The 20,001-nt window shown below is 39.1% G+C and overlaps 1 protein-coding gene across 11 annotated transcripts in view; it reads left to right on the forward strand.

Annotated features, from left to right (window-relative positions):
• Positions 1–20,001, forward strand: part of chn1 (chimerin 1) — a 171,758-nt gene that overhangs the window by 68,506 nt on the left and 83,251 nt on the right. For 7 of the 11 annotated variants that reach the window (XM_059647206.1, XM_048535082.2, XM_059647204.1 and 4 more), the window contains one exon: positions 449–737. The exons of 3 other annotated variants lie outside the window; for them this stretch is intronic. In XM_059647206.1, coding sequence (XP_059503189.1) covers positions 449–737 — 289 coding nt within the window. Of the gene's footprint in view, positions 1–448; positions 738–20,001 lie in introns of those variants that run through there. One more of the 11 variants, XM_048535088.2, reaches the window with a different exon arrangement.

The raw sequence follows: 20,001 nt of genomic DNA on the forward strand, positions 1-20,001 counted from the left end.
GGCCTGCTGTGTTCACCTAGCTCACACCTTGTTATCTCAGATTCTCCAGCATCTGCAGTTCCTATTATCTCAACCTCAATAATTTGATGCGTTCATGGAGGACACTATTTACAAGGCAAAACCGTACCAGAAACTGACATACAGTAATATAAATCCTAAAATTCTCATATATTCTCAGTATTTTTGAAGTTCTTCACAGCTATAGCTTAGTGTTTCAAAGGCTTGAAGACAAACAAACATTTACTGCAGCTGTAGTTTACTAAGGGCAAACAGAGGTCTGGCGATCAGCTTCCATTTTCCTTAAAATTCCCTAGCCATCTGTGTACTGTAGTTTTATATTGCTACTATGGTACAGTGCACAATGAATGCTTTGAAAGCTTGAAGTTTGGAACATAAAGAAATTGCGCTTTGTTCACTTTCTTCTAATTTCTGTTCTCAATTGAGACAGGTTTGGAACTCAGACCAGAAATTTTCGTCTGTATTATGATGGGAAACACTTTGTTGGAGAAAAACGGTTTGAGTCGATCCATGACCTGGTAACAGACGGATTAATTACATTATACATTGAGACTAAGGCTGCAGAATACATTGCCAAGATGACGATTAACCCAATCTATGAACACATAGGCTATACAACTTTAAACCGAGAGCCGACCAACACAAAATGTCTTCCAGCTCTTAGGGACATACAAGCAGAGCCCCAGTGTGCTGAAGATGGTGCCACTCCAGAGGAAAGGGTAAGGATTCAAAAATATTTCTTCCCCATTTCCCCCCCCCCCCCTTTTTTTTTTGTTTTTTGAAAGCTTCAATGTGGAAGACTTGTTGAGAGCTATTTTGTTTGGGAATGTAGGCAGAAAAGTTTTTAAACATGCATTACAAAAGGTAACAATCTAATTAAAGGTGTGGAGCTGGAGGAACACAGCAGGCTAGGCAGCATCAGAGGAGCAGAAAAGCTGACATTTCGGGCCTGGACCCTCCTTCAGAAATGGGGCAGGGGAAGGGGGCTCTGAAATAAATAGTAGGGGAGGGGTCTCCCCCTTTCATCCTTGCCTCCTTGACCTGTCCATCTTCTCTCCCCCACCTATCCACTCCTCACACCTCACTGACCAACCCCCATCCCCACCTCCTACCTACACTCACCTTTACTAGCTTCATCCCTGCCTCCTTGTCCTGTCCATCTTCTCTCCCACCTATCTGCTCCACCATCCACCTTCTATCACCGCACCCCCCTCCCTATTTATTTCAGAGCCCCCTGCCACTCCCCTGTTTCTGAAGAAACGTCCAGACCCAAAACATAAGCTTCCTTGCTCCTCTGATGCTGCTTGGTCTGCTGTATTCCTCCAGCTTCACACCTTGTTATTTCAGACTCCAGCATAGGCAGCTCCTATTATCTCTGAACAATCTAATTAAGGTGTCTTGAGTGATAGTGTAAATTAGGTAAAGACATAACAATTTGCATATTCCAATTTTAGGGAACTTTGTGGTACTGCATACTATTTTAGTACAGTGTATTGAACTAATATTCCTGCAATAGGGAATCATAAAAGATAATAGAGGTAAGCTAGTCGGAGCTCGCTATCACTCGTTTGGGGGCGGGGGGGGTGGGGTGGCGGTGCCGTGGAGAATGGCATAATCTGTAAAGCGCACGTATTATAGTTTAGCTGGGAGTATTATTCAGAATCGATTATTTAGACCAGAAGGGCAAATTGAAATCATTTTGGAAATATAATACAAACTTCAAAAGCTTATTATTGTCTTAAATGTACAAATTGATGCTTTATTTTAAATTGGAATTTTGGTAATCGGAAAGAAAGTCTAAAGTATGGAGTTTGTCTCTTTTACTGATGGCAAGTCTTATTTTGAATAGTGCATGTAGCTCTACATCTCCATATTATATCACAACTAGAGTAGATATCCTGCTAGAAATGAAAGTAGATCTACAAGAGAACCATCTTAATTTGAAGTAGTGATTCAACAACAAACAAGTAGAGAAGATTATACATATCGCAATATTTCTACTCAATTTTTGTTATTGTTTATGTTACTAGATAATTTGGCTACTTGTACCCTTATACCAATATTCATATTAATCACAACAAGGAAGTGATATGGGATATGCAATTGTTACTTAAAATGACAGGCTTTTTTGAAATGTGTTTAGTTATGTTTCACTGTTTTGCCTCAGTACAATGTGGACTGGTCTCTCATTCTTAGACATCAACACTATCCTCCAAGGACACGCAGTAGCTCTGCCATTACACAATTGATGTCGACTAATGATCCCCAGACTTCAGGGCTGAGAAGCTGAATGCGTTTCTCCTGCTCATTCTAATTATAAATATAAAGTTCTTAGTAACCAGAATAAATCAAAAGATTTTGAAGATACTTGAATCAGCAATGCAACAACCTGTCCAAAATGAATTAAATATCACCAGACCCTTTGATTACCTTTATCTTGGAAGGAGAATTACTATATTCTGCTTCATTAAATGGAATTTTAGCAATGCCTGTCATCTAACTGAAAGTCTCAAAATCCAGATGTAAGCTGAGGGAACAGTAATCTTTGCCAAACCTGTAACAGCACTGAGGTGGTACTCATTGTTACTTCAAAGAATAACTGCTGTGGCTGACATTTTGAATGTTGACATCTAGAAATCAAGCTTTATTTTAAGTATATTGTGTTCCAATATGTTAGGGACCTTTTAATATTTGAAAAGATACACAAACACCTCATTTTAACAAATAGAGCTACTCCATTAGATTTCATGTTGTCAACAAAACAAGTTTATTGTACACAACATGTTAGACAAAATGACGGATAGTAAGAACTGCCGATGCTGGAGTCTGAGATAACAAGGTGTGGAGCTGGAGGCAAACAGCAGACCAGGCATCATCGGAGGAGCAGGAAAGCTGATGTTTCGGTTCGGGACCATTTTTCAGAAAAAGGGTCAGACCCAAAGCATCAGCTTTCCTGCTCTTCTGATGCTGCTTGTCCTGCTGGTTTCCTCCAGCTCCACACCTTGCTATGTTAGACAAAGTGAGCACTGTTAACATACATAGTTATAAACCATTTTGCTTAGCTGTGTACTCAGGTTTACTCCTTACTCCCCCAAGAGTCAGCACACAAATATGTATATGAACTTATGAATTTGGAGGATGAGTAGGCCATTCAGCCCCTGGAGCTGCTTCCACCATTCAGTAGATCAAAGCCAATCTGATTACTCAATATTCTTGTTAACTGCTTTCACCCCCTTGCTGATCAAGAATCCAAACCTGCCTGCCTTAAACATATTCAAAGACTTGCTGTCTCCACCTTTTGAGGAAGAGCATCCCGAAGGTGAGGGGATGTGAGGACTTTTTTTTCACTCAGCAGTTAGTGGTAATATGGAACTTGCTGACTATAATGGCAGTAGAGGCAGAAGCCCTCATTACATTTAAGTGTAGGCATACAAGCCTATGGAGTAATCGCTGCAAAGTGGGATTAGAATAGTTAGGTGGTTGTTTTCGCCTAGCACGGCTCAATGAGCCAAAAAAGAATCTAACATCACCCCTTGACATTCAGAGCCATAGAGGTTTGCATTGCAGATGGAGGCTATTCAGCCTGTCATTCCTGTACCGGCTCCTGAAAGAGCTACCTAGCTCGTCCCATTCTCTAACCCTAACTCCATAGTCCTCGAACTTCTTCGCTTCCAAATAAGTATCCAGCTCTTGTTTTGAAACCTCTACGGAATCTGCTGCACCACTCTCTCAGGTAGTGCATTCCAAATCCTTAGAATGCTGAATAACAAAGTTTTCTATCTCATTCCTAGTTCTCTTGCTGATAAACTTGAAATTGTGATACCTGGTTACCGAGATACCAATCAGTGAAAACACTGTCAAATTTGTTCATAATTTTGAACACCACAATAAGGTTATCACTTAACCTTTTCTGCTCTAATGCAAATAAACCTAATTTCTCCAATTTTTCCTTGTATCTATTCAGTGGCATTATCGTTGAATCCACAATCCATATCCTGGGGTTTACTGCTGACCAGAAATTGGACTGGACTAGCCATATAAGTACAGTGACTACAAGGGTGTGTCAGACACTAGAGTTCTTACAGCAAGTAATCCACTTCCTGATTCCTCAAAGTGTCTCCACCATCTGCAAGGTACAAGTCAGGAATGTGATGGAATACTTCCCATTTGCCTGGAAGAGTGCAGCTTGCAACAGCACTCAACAAGCTTAACATCACAGTCATAGAGTTATAAAGGTCTGCAGCACAGATAAAAGACTCTTTGCCTGACCTGTAGGAGCTTCACTTTTGGCCTTGTCATCTTTTTATTTTTTAGTACACTGACATTGATTCTTAGCAGTCAGCCATTCCGAACAACTTTATTTATAATTACAACTTCACAACAGAGGGCAGTACAACAAAATGCTTGCCTGTTACAATATGTAACATTTATATCTTGAAATTGGAGTATATAGCCTGAATTTTATCATTTACGTTGCTCTTAGTAGCATAACACTAAAGACTCATCCCTGTCAGTCTCCTCCAAAGACCTGGTGGATATCAGCAGCTGGCTGTTTGACAAAGCATAGACCCAAGTAATGAATAGCCCTGTTACAGAGATAGTAGGAACTGCCGATGCTGGAGAATCTGAGATAACACAGTGTGAAGCTGGATGAACACAAGCAGCATCAGAAGAGAACTGGAAGGCTCACATTTCGGGCCTAGACCCTTCTTCAGAAATGGGGGAGGGGAAGGGGATTCTGAAATAAATAGGGAGAGAGGGGGAGGCAGATAGAAGATGGATAAAGGAGAAGGTAGGGTGAGAGGAGACAGACAGGTCAAGGAGGCGGGGTTAGAGCCGCCTCTTTGACCTGCCTGTCTCCTCTCACCCTACCTTCTCCTTTATCCATCTTCTATCTGCCTCCCTGTCTCTCCCTATTTATTTCAGAATCCCCTTTCCCTACCCCGTTTCTGAAGAAGGGTCTAGGCCAGAAACATGAGCCATGCTGCTTGGCCTGCTGTGTTCATCCAGTTTCATATCGTGTTATCTCTTTTTTTTTAATGAATAACCCTCCCAGGAAGTTAGAAATCATTTATGATTGCACCTTGCATCCTTTTTCATTTAACAATTCTTATGTTCCAATGTTGAGAGTAAAGAATGGAATCTTATTTAAGTAGTAAGCTGACTTGGCTTCTTCAGTCACACCTGCACTTCTTGGCCCAGTCTAATTTTTTTAGCCCCTCTCTGCTTCATTCAGCTTCATCTCACCTCTACTTTCATTTCAACCAATGGCTGACCCCTCCTGACTCATTCCCGTCCTAATGTTTAAGTAGGCGATTCAAGAAATCTTACTGCAAATAACCCTCAGACAATAAGAAATGGGAACAAAAACAGGCAATTTGGCCCCTCAAGCCTACACCATCATTCAGTAGGATCATGGCTGATCTAACATTTCTCATATCCACTTTCCTGCATTTTCCCATAATCCTGATTTAAAAAATTATCCATTTCAACCCACAGCTCTGTGACAATGAATCCCAAAGACACGCAACACGCAGCAGAAATTCCTCCCTTATCTAGTCTCAAATTGGCATTCTTTTACTCTGAGACTATGCCCTCTGGTTCTGGACTCTCCCATAAGGGGAAACACCCTTTCATCATTTACCCTGTCAAGCCTCTTTAGAATTAGATATGTTTCAATGAGATCACCACTGATTCCTCTAAACTCAGAGGGTAGATTCCCAACCTGTTTAGCATTTGCTCATAAGACAATCCCTCCATACTAGGGATCATCCTAGTGAACCTCCCATGAACTAACTCCAATGAAATACAATATTTTCTTAAATAAGGGGACCAAAACTGTTCAAGGATTCCAGATGTGGTCTCACCAGCACCTTTTATATATTGTTGCAGTAAGACACCCCTATTCTTATCCTGCAACTCCCTTGAAATAAGAGCCAGCATTTCATTAAAAACTAAAAGAACTGCGGATGCTGTAAATCAGGAACAAAAAGTTGCTGGAAAAGCTCAGCAGGTCTGGCAGTATCTGTGGAGGAGAAAACAGAACTGAGGAAGGGTCACCGGACCCGAAACTTTGTTTTCTTCTACACAGATGCTGCCAGACCTGCTGAGCTTTTCCAGCAACTTTGTTTTAGTTCCAGCATTTCATTAGCTTCCTGATTACCTGTAATAGCCGTATGCTAGTTTTTTGTCTTTCATGAACTGGCATGCCCAATTCCCTTTGTGCTGCAGTTTTCTGTAGCTTTTCTCCATTTAAATAATAGTGTTCTTTTGTTCTCCCTTCCAAAATTAATAATTTCGTATTTTTCCACATTATCTGCCATCTGTTTTGCCCACTTACTTAATCTATCAATATGTCCCTGTAAACTGTTTGTACTATTTCACAACTACAATAATGGAATAGTGTAGGTCAGATGGGCTTCAGATTGGTTTCACAGGTCAGCACAACGTCGAGGGCTGAAGGGCATGTACTGCACTGTAACATTCTATGTTCTATGCCCTTCCTCCTATGGTTGTGTCTTCTGCAAATTTGGCACCTATACATCGCTCCTTTCCTCCAAGTCATTAATATATATTGTAAACAGTTACAACCCCACCACCAATCCCTGTGACAAATTGAGTCTCCACCAAGACTTAAACTGCGATCACTGGTTCAAAACATGGAACCACCTGAAAACTGTAGAAGTGAAAACTTAGAATTGCCAAAAGGTTTGCCTTGATTCGTTTTGTATGGCAGTTATACTACAATGTGAGATAACAAGGTGTGGAGCTGGATGAACACAGCAGGACAAGCAGCATCAGAGGAGCAGGAAGGCTGACGTTTCGGGCCTAGATCATCCTCCAGAAATGGGGGGTGGGGAAGGGTGTTCTGAAATAAATAGGGAGAGGGAGAAGGCAGATAGAAGATGGATAAAGGAGAGGATAGGTGAAGAGGAGACACAGGGCAAAGAGGCGGGGATGGAGCCATTAAAGGTGAGTGTAGGTGGGGAGTAGTTGGGTCAATCCAGGGAAGATGGACAGGTGAAGGGGCCGGGATAGGTGGGAGGAAGGACAGGTTAGGGAGGTGGAGGTTGGTGGAGTGGAATGTGAGGATGAGGGGGATTCTGTTTTGGTTGTTGTTGCGGGGAGAGTGTGAGGATGACTTGCGGGAGACACAGTCGAGGGTGTTCTCGACCACTAAAGGTGGGGTGGACCATTGCAGTCCTTGAAAACTGAGGACATCTGGGATGTACGGAAGTGGAATGCCTCATCCTGGGAGCAGATGTGGCGGAGGCAAAGGAATTGGGAATAGGGGATGGCATTTTTGCAGGAAGGTGGGTGGGAGGAGGTGTATTCTAGTTAGCTGTGTGAGTCGGTGGCTTGAAATGTATATCGAATTCTAGGTGGTTGCCTGAGATGGAGACAGGTGCAGGAAGGAGAGAGAGGTAATAGAGATGGTCCAGGTTAGCTTAAGGTTGGGGTTGAAGGCGTTGGTGAAGTGAATGAACTGTTAGAGCTCCTCTTCGGAGCACAAGGCAGCGTCGACACAGTCATCAATGTATCGGAGGAAGAGGTGGGGTTTAGGGCCAGTGTAGGTACGGAAGAGGGATAGTTTCACGTAACCTACAAAGAGGCAGGCATAGCTTGAGCCCATGCGGGTACCCATGGCCACCCCCTTTGTCTGCAGAAAATGGGAGGAATTGAAAGAGAAATTGTTGAGGGTGAGGACGAGTTTGGCTAGGCAGATGAGGGTGTCAGTGGACTGGTCGGGCTTGCAGGACAGGAAGAAGCGGAGGGCCTTTAGGCGATATGTATGGGGAATGCAGGTATATAGGGACTGGATGCCCATGGTAAAGATGAGGTGTTGGGAATTAGAGGTTCTGGAGGAGGTGGAGGGCATGGGTGGTGTCGCGGACGTAGGTAGGGAGTTCCTGGACTAAGGGGGGAGAAGATGGAGTTGAGATAGGTGGAGATAAGTTCGGTGGGGCAGGAGCAGGCGGAGACAATGGGTCGACCAGGGCAGTCAGGTTTGTGGATTTTGGGAAGGAGATAGAAGCGGGCCGTGCAGGGTTGGGGAACAGTGAGGTTGGAGACTGTGGGTGGGAGGTCACCTGAGGTGATGAGGTTGTGGATCATTTGGGAGATGATGGTTTGATGGTTGGAGTTGGGAGTCATGATCAAAGGGGTGGTAGGAGGTGGTGTCAGAGTTGGTGCCTGGCCTCAACAATGTAGAGGTCAGTGCGCCATACCACAGCTGTGCCTTCCTTGTCCGTGGATTTTATGGTGACTTTGGGATTGGAGCGGAGGGCTGCATGTTCTGCGGTGAAGAGGTTGGAGTGGGTGAGAGGGGTGGAGAGGTTGAGGCAATTGATGTCTCGACGGCAGTTGGAGATGAAGAGGTCGAGGGAGGGTAGGAGGCCTTGGAGTGGTGTCCAGGAGGAGGGGGTGTGTTGGAGGCAGGAGAACGGGTCAGTGGAGGGAGGGTGAGTTGAATTGTCAACAAAAATGATAAGCGTAGATGTCCTTTCATGTAGCAGCCATTCAGTTTATAAGGGACTATTTGCAAAGCAATTAATGCTCGCTGGGAACATTGTTTTGGAATTTTTAGAATTTTAATTTAAAAATGATTGGTATTAGGAACAGATTCTATATTTTAAATAAGCTATACTGTGAACAATTTGTGTTTCTTGGGATTAAGGTATAACCTGAAAGATTAACTTGTCACAGTTCAGTTTTCTCAATAAATTATAAGTAAGAAATTAGTTGGAGGTTTCAGCCAAAAAAAAACATTAAAATATATGTCAATTATGATAGAATAGACTTTGGACATTGGGACACTGACAGCATTATGATCTATTCTCAATTTTATGCCACTAACCATTTATCTCAAGGGTCAGTTAAATAATGCAACAAAGAGAATAAGGAATATATCCTTTGACAATATTGACAACAGACATTTTGTTTTCATATATGTACATGTGATTTTCTTTGGCAACTTAGAAATTTGCACTAAGAAGACAGCAAAAATACTCTCCATTTGAATGCAGGGCAGTTTGTTATTTGATTATCTCTACGTTCAGTATTTGTAAAGAATTATGGAAAGTTTACCAACACACAATTGAGTAATATACAAGAAAGGAAATAAAGCTCAACAGTACAAAAGTAAATATAATTAATGCTTTTAAGCTTGTGTATAAAACTAGTAATGTCAAATTAGACTTGGATCCGACTTGTATATTAAGACCAAATGGAAAGTTACATTGTTATTTAATTTCCTGTTTGGAATTTTATTTGAATTAAGTGGAATACACAGTCTTGTGAAAGCTTTTATGAAAGTGACATACTTTTTTGTATAATTTTCACTTTCTTCTTGTTTCTGCCAATTAATGTCTGTCTCCTCCTCAAGAAAACATTAACCACCAAATCATAGAATCCTTATTGCAAGGAGGATATCATTCTGCCTATTTTCTGTGTCAATTCATTTCAAGTGTAACACCCGTAATTTCTTTCAAAACCGTTTCCCATTAGCTGTACAATTTTTTTTCTTAGATTATCAAAACAAATGACATAAAAATATGATCAAACCTTTCTTCACCACACTCAGACCATACAGTCTATACTGTAGCCACTCAATGAGTAAAAGAATTATTTCTTGTGACCTTTAGGTTCTTTTGTCAGACACTTCAAATCAGCATCTTCAGGCTCTCAAACTGATGCGATGGGCAGCAGTTTCTGGTTACAGTGGCAATCTGTACTCCTGTATGTATATTGTATTTTGAAGCTTTGGATAGCAATGATGGAAGCGCCAAATTTCGATCATACAGCTGACAAGGAATCTCTCCTACTCTTACGATCTGCCCATTGAAAAGATTTACAGATTGATAATCCATCCATTAACTCACGCTTTGACCATCAAGTTCCAGATACTTGCAGAATCAGGGCTCATGGAATTTTGGGTCATATAGAACATGAATGAAGCATTGGATAATAGACAGGCAGCAAAAGTCATGTTATCATGCTGTAATTAGTTGGCTACACAAGGATCTGTGCTGGGGCCTTAGTTATGTATCATTTAATGCTACAGTTTTAATAGACAGACAGAGTAATGTATAAATTAGCTGGCAGTACTAAAGCTGGGTGAGAATATTAGCTTTGAAGAGAACATAGAGGCTATGAAGACATACAAGTTAAGAGAGTGGTCAGCAAAATGACAGATGGAAAATAACATGAACAGTTAAGAGATTATTCACCTTGGTAGTAAGAATAGAAAAGCAGAGTAGTTTTCAAAGGCATGAAACTTGTAAATGTTGATGTTTGGAGGATCTTGCCACTTCGTATAGTGAACGCACAAAGATAGCGTGAAGGTGTTTCAAATAGTGAGAGAAATAAGTGGCATGTTGGCCTTGTAATGGGATTGCAATACAAGAATAAAGATGCTTTGCTATAATTGTATAAGACTTTGTTTAGACTACACCTGGAGTACTATGCGCTGTACTCTAGTCTCTATTAAAGGGAGGATATACTTGCATTGGAGGTTATAGCAAAGGTTTACAAGATTGGTACTGGAGTGAGATGGTTATTCTTTTTAAAAGAAGCTGAGTGAACTGGGCCCACATGTTTGGGTTGAGAAGGATCCGAGAAATAAAAGATTCTGAGGGGGCTAACCGGTAGATTGGGAGATTATAGCCCCTGTTTGGAAAATCTGGGAGATTTATAGTACAGATATCCATTCGAATATAGTTTTGAGATAAAAGGCCTACCATTTAGAATGATTTTATTCAGAGTTGCATATGTTTGGAATTCTACACCGCAAAGATTACGGATGCCCCTTGTGGAATACGTTTCAGGCTGTAAATAGATTTCTGTCGCTGATAATGAAGGGTTATTGGGGAAACTGAGCAAAGTTGAGTTGAGAGACTGCTGAGGCTGGAGTCTGAGATAACAAGGTGTGGAGCTGGAGGAACACAGCAGGCCAGGCATCATCGGAAGAGCAGGAATACTGACGTTTCGGGTCTGGACCCTTCAGAAAAAAATCATTTTCTGAAGAAGGGTCCAGACCTGAAATGTCAGCTTTCCTGCTCTTCTGATGCTACCTGGCCTGCTGTGTTCCTCCAGCTCCACACCTTGTTATCTAAAGTTGAGTTGAGACTTGAGATCTTGCAATATTGATGCAGAAATAGGCCATTCAGCCCATCAGCATTTTATAATTGCCTCCTGTGGGAGACTTTATTAAAAGCCTTCTGAAAATAAAAGAATACCAAGTTGATTGATTTTCCTTCATCAGTTTTGTTCGCAACATCTTCAGAATTTCAAAAATCAGAATTAATAGCCATGTCTATTTATCATTAAAATGAAACAGAACTGCAGTTGCTAGAGATTTGAAACAAAAACACAAATTACTGGTGACCCCCTCAGCAGGTTTGGCAGCATCTGTGGGAAGAAAGTGGAGTTAACATTTTGAGCCCAGTGACTTAATGAAGAGTTTCACAAGCAAATTCTGTTTTTGTCTAGTTACCACATCCTTTACAATAACTTGTAACATTTTCCCAATGTGAGGCTAATCGGTTTGTAGTGCCCCATTTTCTGTCACTGTTCTTAAATAACGGAGTGCTATTTACTAACTTCCAGTCCACAGGAATAATTACAAAATTTATAGCATTTTGAAGGATAATCACCAGTGTGTTGACTGTCTCCATAGCTGCCAAGTTCACTACTCTAGGATATAGAATTTTTTAAGGTCGATGTGAAAATTTGTAGCTCGGGTTGTGGATGCAGTTGTTCGTTAGCTTGCCAAGCTGGTTGTTCTGTGGCTCGGCGAGCTAATGAACAACTTTAGGATGTAGAATGTTAGGTTCTGGTATTGATCAACTTTTGCCCCATTAATTTCTCCAATATATAATCCTTTTACTAATGCAGACTTCCTTCAACTACTCATTCTCCCACTTGGATTTGTAGGTCTGCAAAATTCCTTGTATCTTTCTCTGAAAACCGGCACAAAGTAATCGTTTAGCTTCTCTGCCATTTCTTTATTGCGATTGTAAATTCCCTTGACTCTGCTTGTCATGAACCCACATTCGTTTTAGTCAAACATCTCCTTTCTGCGTACAAATAGATGTTCTTACAGTCCATTTTTGTTTTATTTTTGCTAGATTGTATTCTGATTCTGTTCTCCCTTTTTCTTATCAGTTTCCTCTTCCTCTTTACTATATTCTAAAGATCTTCCAGTCCTCAGATTTACTGCTGTTTCTGGCAACACCATTAGCCTTTACTTTTAATCTTATACAACCATGAACTTTGATAGCCACAGTTGACTGACCTGTTCGAAAGCTAGTTGTCAAGAAGCAAATTTATATAAAATTGCAAAATGATGTGGTAAACCTGGCCAGAATTTTTGACCCTAACCTTCAGTGATGATTTTTAACAGAAAATGTTGTTTGTAGTGATGTTCACAGTGTGAGGTGTGCTGAAGTTTGAAAGCAGTATGTTTTAAACTGTCTCAGACTGGTTATGCCACTACCTATCTTACAGACTTCAACATCATCCCTCTTGCGTTGGAACAATTTGCCACTGTGCAGTGTTGGAACTGCCAAGAATCAGTAGAATTTATGAAACTGATGTGCACAAATCTAGATCTCTGGTAACTTATTTTTAATACAGAAGTTACCAAATCAGTCTGCAACTTCATGGAATGTATACTTATTAGTTGAAACCACTTCTAATTTGTCCGATTTTCTTTAGTACTGTAGTGTTAACATTTCAAGTGAAAGTACTAGAACATTGTTTCAACAATGTTACCAGAGAATTGAAATGTATAGAAAGCAATGAATTTTGACTTCTTGAAAATATTGTAATTTTGTCGCATTCATGTATGCTTTCAGTGAAAAATTTCTTATTCAGCAAGCCTGTGAGCAACATTGATCTTGATCCATCACGACACTATTCTTGGGAAAATAAGGAACAAGTTAAACAAGAATTAGTTTGTAAACTCCACTCTGTATATTGTAAAAAAAAGTTAGAATACACTAATCTCCAACCTGCTTAGATAACTCCAGTTTAGTAAAATGGTGTTTTCATAATCATCAGTGGAAGCTCCTCAGTATTTGTTTGTAGAAAAGAAACAAGTACGTTATATATAATCTGCTTAAGCATTACCTAATCTGCCTGTCTAATTAATTTGCTGTCAGTAATTGAGCATTTAAACACCTTTTTTGTGTCAACTTCCTAATATTGTAAATTCTCCTCCTTCCTACAGTTACAGTGCATTTTGCCCACAGAAACCCAACAGTTTGTAGCTCTATAATCTGGCCACTGGTTAACTTTGTAATCTAAAGTGGAACTTTCTCATAGCTTTGACGTCATCTTGACACTTTTTCTCAAATAAGTTAGCTTTAAATGTTTGCAATTAAAAACAAAATTAAAACATGATTTTCCTAATTGGTAACTGTGCCTCTATAGCATTGCTTTAAAGTGAGTCCAATAATTTGCTGCATTTCTATCAGTAGAGTTTGTTATCAAAATAGTTATAGGAAAAGTGTTACAGGGAATGAGACACTTAAAAGAGTAGTGACATTGCAAATAGGAGAGCCAGTGTTAAATCTGTGAGGTAGAAATGGACTGGTGGTGGAGTTAAAATCCCTATAGTAGTCTTGCCACTTCAGTGCATCCCAGACTGCACCACGTTAAAGTCATACAGCACAGAAACAGACCCTTCGGTCCAACTAATCCACACCAATCACTACCCTAAACTAAACTAGTCCCCCCTGCCAGTACTTAGCCTGTATTCCTCCAAACATTTATGTATTTATCCAGATGTCTTATAAACATTGTAATGCATCCACCATCTTCTCTGGAAGTTCATTCCACATACGAACTACTTTTTGTGTTTGTGGGTAAAGAAAAAGTCTTTTTTAAATCTTTACATGCACAGTTTTCCTAAGTGGCCCAGACGTTTGCCTGAATTAGGTGGGCGCCTTGGAATTTCATACAATCAGGAGTGCTGTACCATACTCCGCCATTACAATTTTATCAGCTGACTGGGTACGGCGTGAAGCATGAACACTGCTCAGTAAGGATGGCAGACAAAAGGAAGTCGAAAGAAGCAGGTATGGTCCTCTGGGCTTCTCTAGTATGGACTAGTTCTGTATTGGAGCCCTCTCCCTTGAGCACATAAATTTGCCCTTCGCTGTCCGGTCACAAACATTTCAGCCGTCCACTGACCTTCTGTGTCGGTCAGGACATATAGCTCATTAGAAGTTTATTGCTAACCTCCAATGAACGTCGGCACTGTGACATAGCTGATTCCCATCTGGTTCTGTTTTTCTAAACCTGATTATTAACTACTTCCCTGCTTTTCCCTTTCTCCCTCTCCCACGTCTGTTCTCTGGCCTCCTTGCTAATTTCCAAACCAATTGTGTCACATTCAATTTTGGACCACATACTGGAAATTAAACACTTCATACCCATGAGTTTTAAGGCAGTCCAACTTGGAACTTAAGCTTTTCTACAATAAAACAAGAAAATGCTTGAAATGTTCAGCTCAGCATCTGTGGTTGGAGACAGTTAATGTTTCTACCAGAACTAGCAACGAATAAAAATGGAACATCATTTAAGCAAATTCAAGGGAGGAGATCAAAAGAGAACCAAAGGAAAACTTTGTGAAATGGTGGAAGAGAGGAGAGATTAAACAACAAAAGAGCTGGTGATAATCTGATTGAATTTTGCTTTCCTATAATGGCAATAACAAAGATATAAGTAAAGCAACAAAACCTGTGTCAAGAGGAGACGTGAAGGATACAATGATGAAAAATTGGCTATTAAATACCAAAACAATATCAGTTTCCCTCACTGTTTAGTCATCATTTTAGATCCAGCCTGTTATGTGAAATTGCTGTTACATGACCAGGGCAGTTCAAGAAATGGACAACACTTTATTACTCCTTAAGGAAACTTAGCAAAGCAGTCTGGGGGCCAGTAGAACAGAGAGATCATAATAGAGCAAGAAGAAAAAAACACTTTCTCAAACAAACATCATTCCAGACAGTGAAAAGAGGGATTAATCTGACTACACTTGAAAAAGTATACTTTTTCTTTGAAGCAGCCTAGCCACACTTCCATACTTAGTTTAAAATAAAGTTGAGTGGATCCTTCAAACCTGCAAAATTTTTCATCTAAAAGTGCTTGTTGAAAATGCATGATTTGTTTCTTGTTATTCTATTAGTTATCTAAGTACGTGTTCCATCTCTTGAATTCATCACTTCTTATATGAATATATATTTATGTTTGGAGACTTGGTTGTTTGTTGTGTGTGCTTTTCAGGTATTCTATAAATAACCCTTTCAACTTTTTGTTTCATTTAAACTTATCAGAAAGACTGGTCATGCCACAGCACTCGTTTTTAATTCTCGTATGTGTGCTGCTGAAGGGAGCACTTTCTTCTGAGGAGTTGTCATGGTCAATCTCTCACCATCTGGTACACTTGACAAATTGAGGTTTTTTCTTCTTACTTGGAAAAATTCACTATAAACGTTTGAAACAAATTGAATCCATTTAACAGCCATATTGCGGTGGAAACAGCAATTGCAAACAGGAAGGGGTTTCACTTTTGTTGCTTCATTAATTTACATAGTTGGCATGCTTATTACTTTGTAAAGTTGCCAATTTATTGGTGCCAGTCAAATAAGTAAGTGCTTCCGACTGCTCCATTTAGTTTTTGTTTTTTGACCATTGCTTCTTGAATTTATTAATTCACTGGTTAATGTTACATTAGTTGATACACTCCATAGGGTACTCCATTATATAATTATTCCCTGGTGCATGTTGTGCAAATCATTTAAATGCCAAATATTTTCTGGTCCCACTAAACGAAGTATACAATTCCCCTTCCTGATCCTTGTGCTGGACAGTATTGTAAACCATCATTGTCTAGTCTATTTGCATGGGAGTCTACCTTTTAGTTTATATCTCACTTTGTCTTCAAACATTTTTGAAAAATGGAGTTTGACGCATTAATCAATGTGAATTAAACATAACATAGAACATTACAACACAGTACAGGCCCTTCAGCCCTCGATGTTGTGCCAACCTGTCATACCGATCTCAAGCCCATCTAACCTACACTATTCCATGTACGTCCATATGCTTATTCAATGACGACTTAAATGTACCTAAAAGTTGGCGAGTCTACTACTGTTGCAGGCAAAGTGTTCCATTCCCTTACTACTCTCCGAGTAAAGAAACTACCTCTGACATCTGTCCTATATCTTTCACCCCTCAATTTAAAGCTATGCCCCCTCGTGCTCGCCGTCGCCATCCTAGGAAAAAGGCTCTCCCTATCCACCCTATCTAACCCTCTGATTATTTTATGTTTCAATTAAGTCACCTCTCAACCTTCTTCTCACTAATGAAAACAGCCTCAACTCTCTCAGCTTTTTCCTCGTAAGACCTTCCCTCCATACCAGGCAACATCCTAATAAATTCCAGATTTTAAAAAATTGTAAGGCAATAAACTAGTAATGTAAATGAGTCATTAATAAAATTTGCCAATAAAAAATGCCAAGTTGCAGAGCTAACTAATAAAACCATTTTTGTCTCTTTTGCTGTTTAAGTTAAAGGCACAGAGAATGACACAAGTTCTGGTCATTAAGTTGATAGGGACCAGGGCCAAGCTAAGCTGTTGGATTTAACTAAAAATGAACTTGGTTTGCCTCTGGTGAGCCAAACTCCATGTTGGCCTCTGCTGGCAATGGAAAAAAAATGTGGGGGTCAAATGTGGGTTGCCTTTCATGTGGTTTTCCTCCTCTTCTAGTCAGCTTTGAAATTAGTTTTTGGAGAGAGAGGAGAGGTAGAGGTAAGTTTGGGTCTGAGTCCCATTCACTCTGAGTTAATGCATATTCTCCATCTATATATAAATGAAAGAAAAATAGAAAAAAATCAAATGTGGCTGAAGAGGATTGTAAACATTTTAAAAGTCAACAAAAAGATGATTTCTAAAAAAAGGGTGAAAAAATGGGTAATCTAAAAAGGGACAGTAAAAGCTTCTTTAAACATCTAAAAAGGAAGTGTGAGGCCAAAGTGGAAATAGGACTTCTGGGGGGGGGGGGGTGGAAGCTGGACAAATAAATAATGGGGAATCAGGAAATGGCAGAGGAGCTGATTTAAATACTTCGCATCAGTCTTCACATTTGAGGCCACTCATAGCATTCCAGAAATAACTAAATAATAAAGGGGCTAAAGGGTGGGGGATAAAATATACGCAATAACTGTCAGTAGCAGAAAAGTGCGAAATACATCCTCAGAATCTGATAGGGAGGGAGTAGTTACAGAGACAATAGGTGCACTAGTAGTCTAATAAATCTTAGATTCTGGAAAAGTCTCAGGATTGGAACTCTGCCAGTGTAATCCTCTTTATTCATGAAGGATGTGAGACACAAAAGCAGATAACCATGTCTGTCACTGGGGAAACGTTAGTGTCTGTTATAAAGTACGAAATTGGAAAGAAGTTAGAAATATATAGTTAACAGAGTTGGTGTGGCTTCATAAAGGGGAAATCATGCCTAACAAACTTACTGAAATTCTTTGAGGAAGTAACAAGCAAAATATTAAACTAGAACCAGCAGATCTAATATATCTGGATCTCCAAAATGCATTGGTTAAGGGTACCACATTTAAGCTTTTCAATATGAGCCCAAGGTGTTTTGGGTTGTATTTAGCATTGAGATTTCTGGGTTATAGTGTAGCAGTGACAATTTTGCTCTTCTTAGAGCCATTTGTTAATTTTATTTTTTTGGTGGTGTTTGCTTGGAAAGGGTTTTTATTACTATTTTGATTTTAAAAAAGCAAAGTATATAGTTTAAAGGTGTTTATAACCTCAAAGCTGCTATATGAAACCAAAATAGAAAATCACAAAGTACCAATTTAAGCAAATTCTCTTAGTGTATGTAAGAAGGGCGAAGTACTGAAATATGCGTTAGTACACAGCCCTGAGTGATGAAAATCCAAAGAATTATATAATTACAAAACTTAGCCAGTTTGTTACAAATAAAGTAGATTCTAATATAAAGACTACATTTAGTCAAAAGGTTCTCCACTTCCCAAACAAAACAACACCATTTACAAAGGCGCAGGTGAGATTATGATTTTTTTTAGGGGTGGTGAGCTGGAAAGATAACAGCTCTGCCTTATTTAAATTTGGAAGAATGAATACTAAAGGCAAATAAGCTAAACAAGGGCCCCTCAACCAGTGAAATTGAATTCTAAAACGTTGGTGTTTTGTCTTCACTCTGTTGTAATCTGATGGTCCGTTTATTTGTTGCGTGAAACTAACTAGAGTCGCGTTGTATCAAAGTACTGAACTTTAATTGGTTATATAACGGAATTATCTATTTACTACTCTCATCTAAGCTTCCCTTTCACAAAAATGCATATTAATGCTACTGAATCATATCAAGAGGAATTGTTCCAACCTCCATTTGCTCTGAGATTTTTCTGACTCTGTCTTCAACCCTCATTTGCTTCTTATTTAATTTAACATTTTGCACTGGTTGCAATCTCATCTAACCCCTAAGTGCTGGAAAAAAGTTAGCCTATTAAAATATCCTGGTGGTCTTTAAAACAAGTCAAACATTTCTGTTTGATTCCAATCAATAAATTTTTTGTTTGTTCTTTATCTTAGACGACCACTTTTTCCACAAAAGTAACTTGATAAATCATGCTGAGTTTATTTTTAACATCTCTAAACTTTCCCCAAATTAGAATTACAGTGTTGTTGACTGACATGTTTCCTTTAATGTTTCATTTACTTTTTCTTCAAAACAAACTAATATTCTTTCTTATTTACGTGGAAACTACAGGCAGTGCATGTGTTTTATTATTTTTTTAAAATCCCTTTGAGTTTCGGGTGCCTGTTCCCTTTAAAATACCACCTTGTGAATTGTGATAAAGTTCATTTTTTTTGTGTCAAGACTTAGTGATTTCGACATCTCTGATAATCTCAATATTTAGTGTGTGTAGCAGTTCTCCTGTTCTCATGTGCATTGTTAATAAATGGTTGAGTGGGTTAAAGATTGCTTTACAAAAGTGCAAAACATTTTAAATTCATTGATGTGATGTTGAAAGACTGCAGACAGATTGACAAATTCTTTAAGCTATTGGAAGACCTGCTGCATTTGCCAGTTATCTGAAAAAATAAAAATGTCCCTCCATTCTTCAGCCAAAGTTGGTTAATTCATCCAAACATCTTTGACAGTTCAGGAGCTTAAATTTTTTAATGCCCAGTCTACAACAAAATTGCAAAAACTGTAGTCAATCTGACCGGTCTGCTGATATACAAAGGGTGATTACATAATCATCCCTTTTCTCAGATAAAGGCAAAAGCCACATGCGATGGGTTTTCTTCTTGAGCAAATGAAAAACCATCAACACCTGTTGGATTTTTTTTAAAAATTCTTTGTTTTTAGTTTTCTTGGATTTTAGAACATATTTCAGACTTTTTTTTTTAGGAGTTATTCTTCCAGTGTTTCTAAATTCCAAGCTCTCCTTAGAGTCTAACATATTAAATACCTATTGGTATGAATTGATATGAGCAAACTTCATCCAGAGTCACAGGTTCACCAATATGTTAAAACAATATTTTGAATTGATAGTTTTAGCAATTCAATCTTAAAAATTCTGACTCCGACTTCTTCTAAACTAAATACAAAACAGGATAGTACAATCCTCTTTAAGAAAAAGAGAAAATAAATTACATTATTTGTCTTGTTTGTTTCTTTCTTTAATTTTTATAAGATTTTTATAATTAAAAACTGAGATTTTTAAAATAAAAATAAAGGTGTCATCCTGACTGCAAAGAAAAGTTCTGTAGCAGCTTTTCACAGCTGTGGGTGACTTCCTAAAGATACAGGATGCTGGAACCTTGCAATCCTTTAATCAATTTGCATTTCACCACAACACTTCTTTCAACAAGGAGAGTTGTAATAACATGATAAAATCCCAACAGTAATTACTTCA

The sequence above is a fragment of the Stegostoma tigrinum genome, chromosome 7, assembly GCF_030684315.1.
Source record: "Stegostoma tigrinum isolate sSteTig4 chromosome 7, sSteTig4.hap1, whole genome shotgun sequence".
Lineage (NCBI taxonomy): Eukaryota > Metazoa > Chordata > Chondrichthyes > Orectolobiformes > Stegostomatidae > Stegostoma > Stegostoma tigrinum.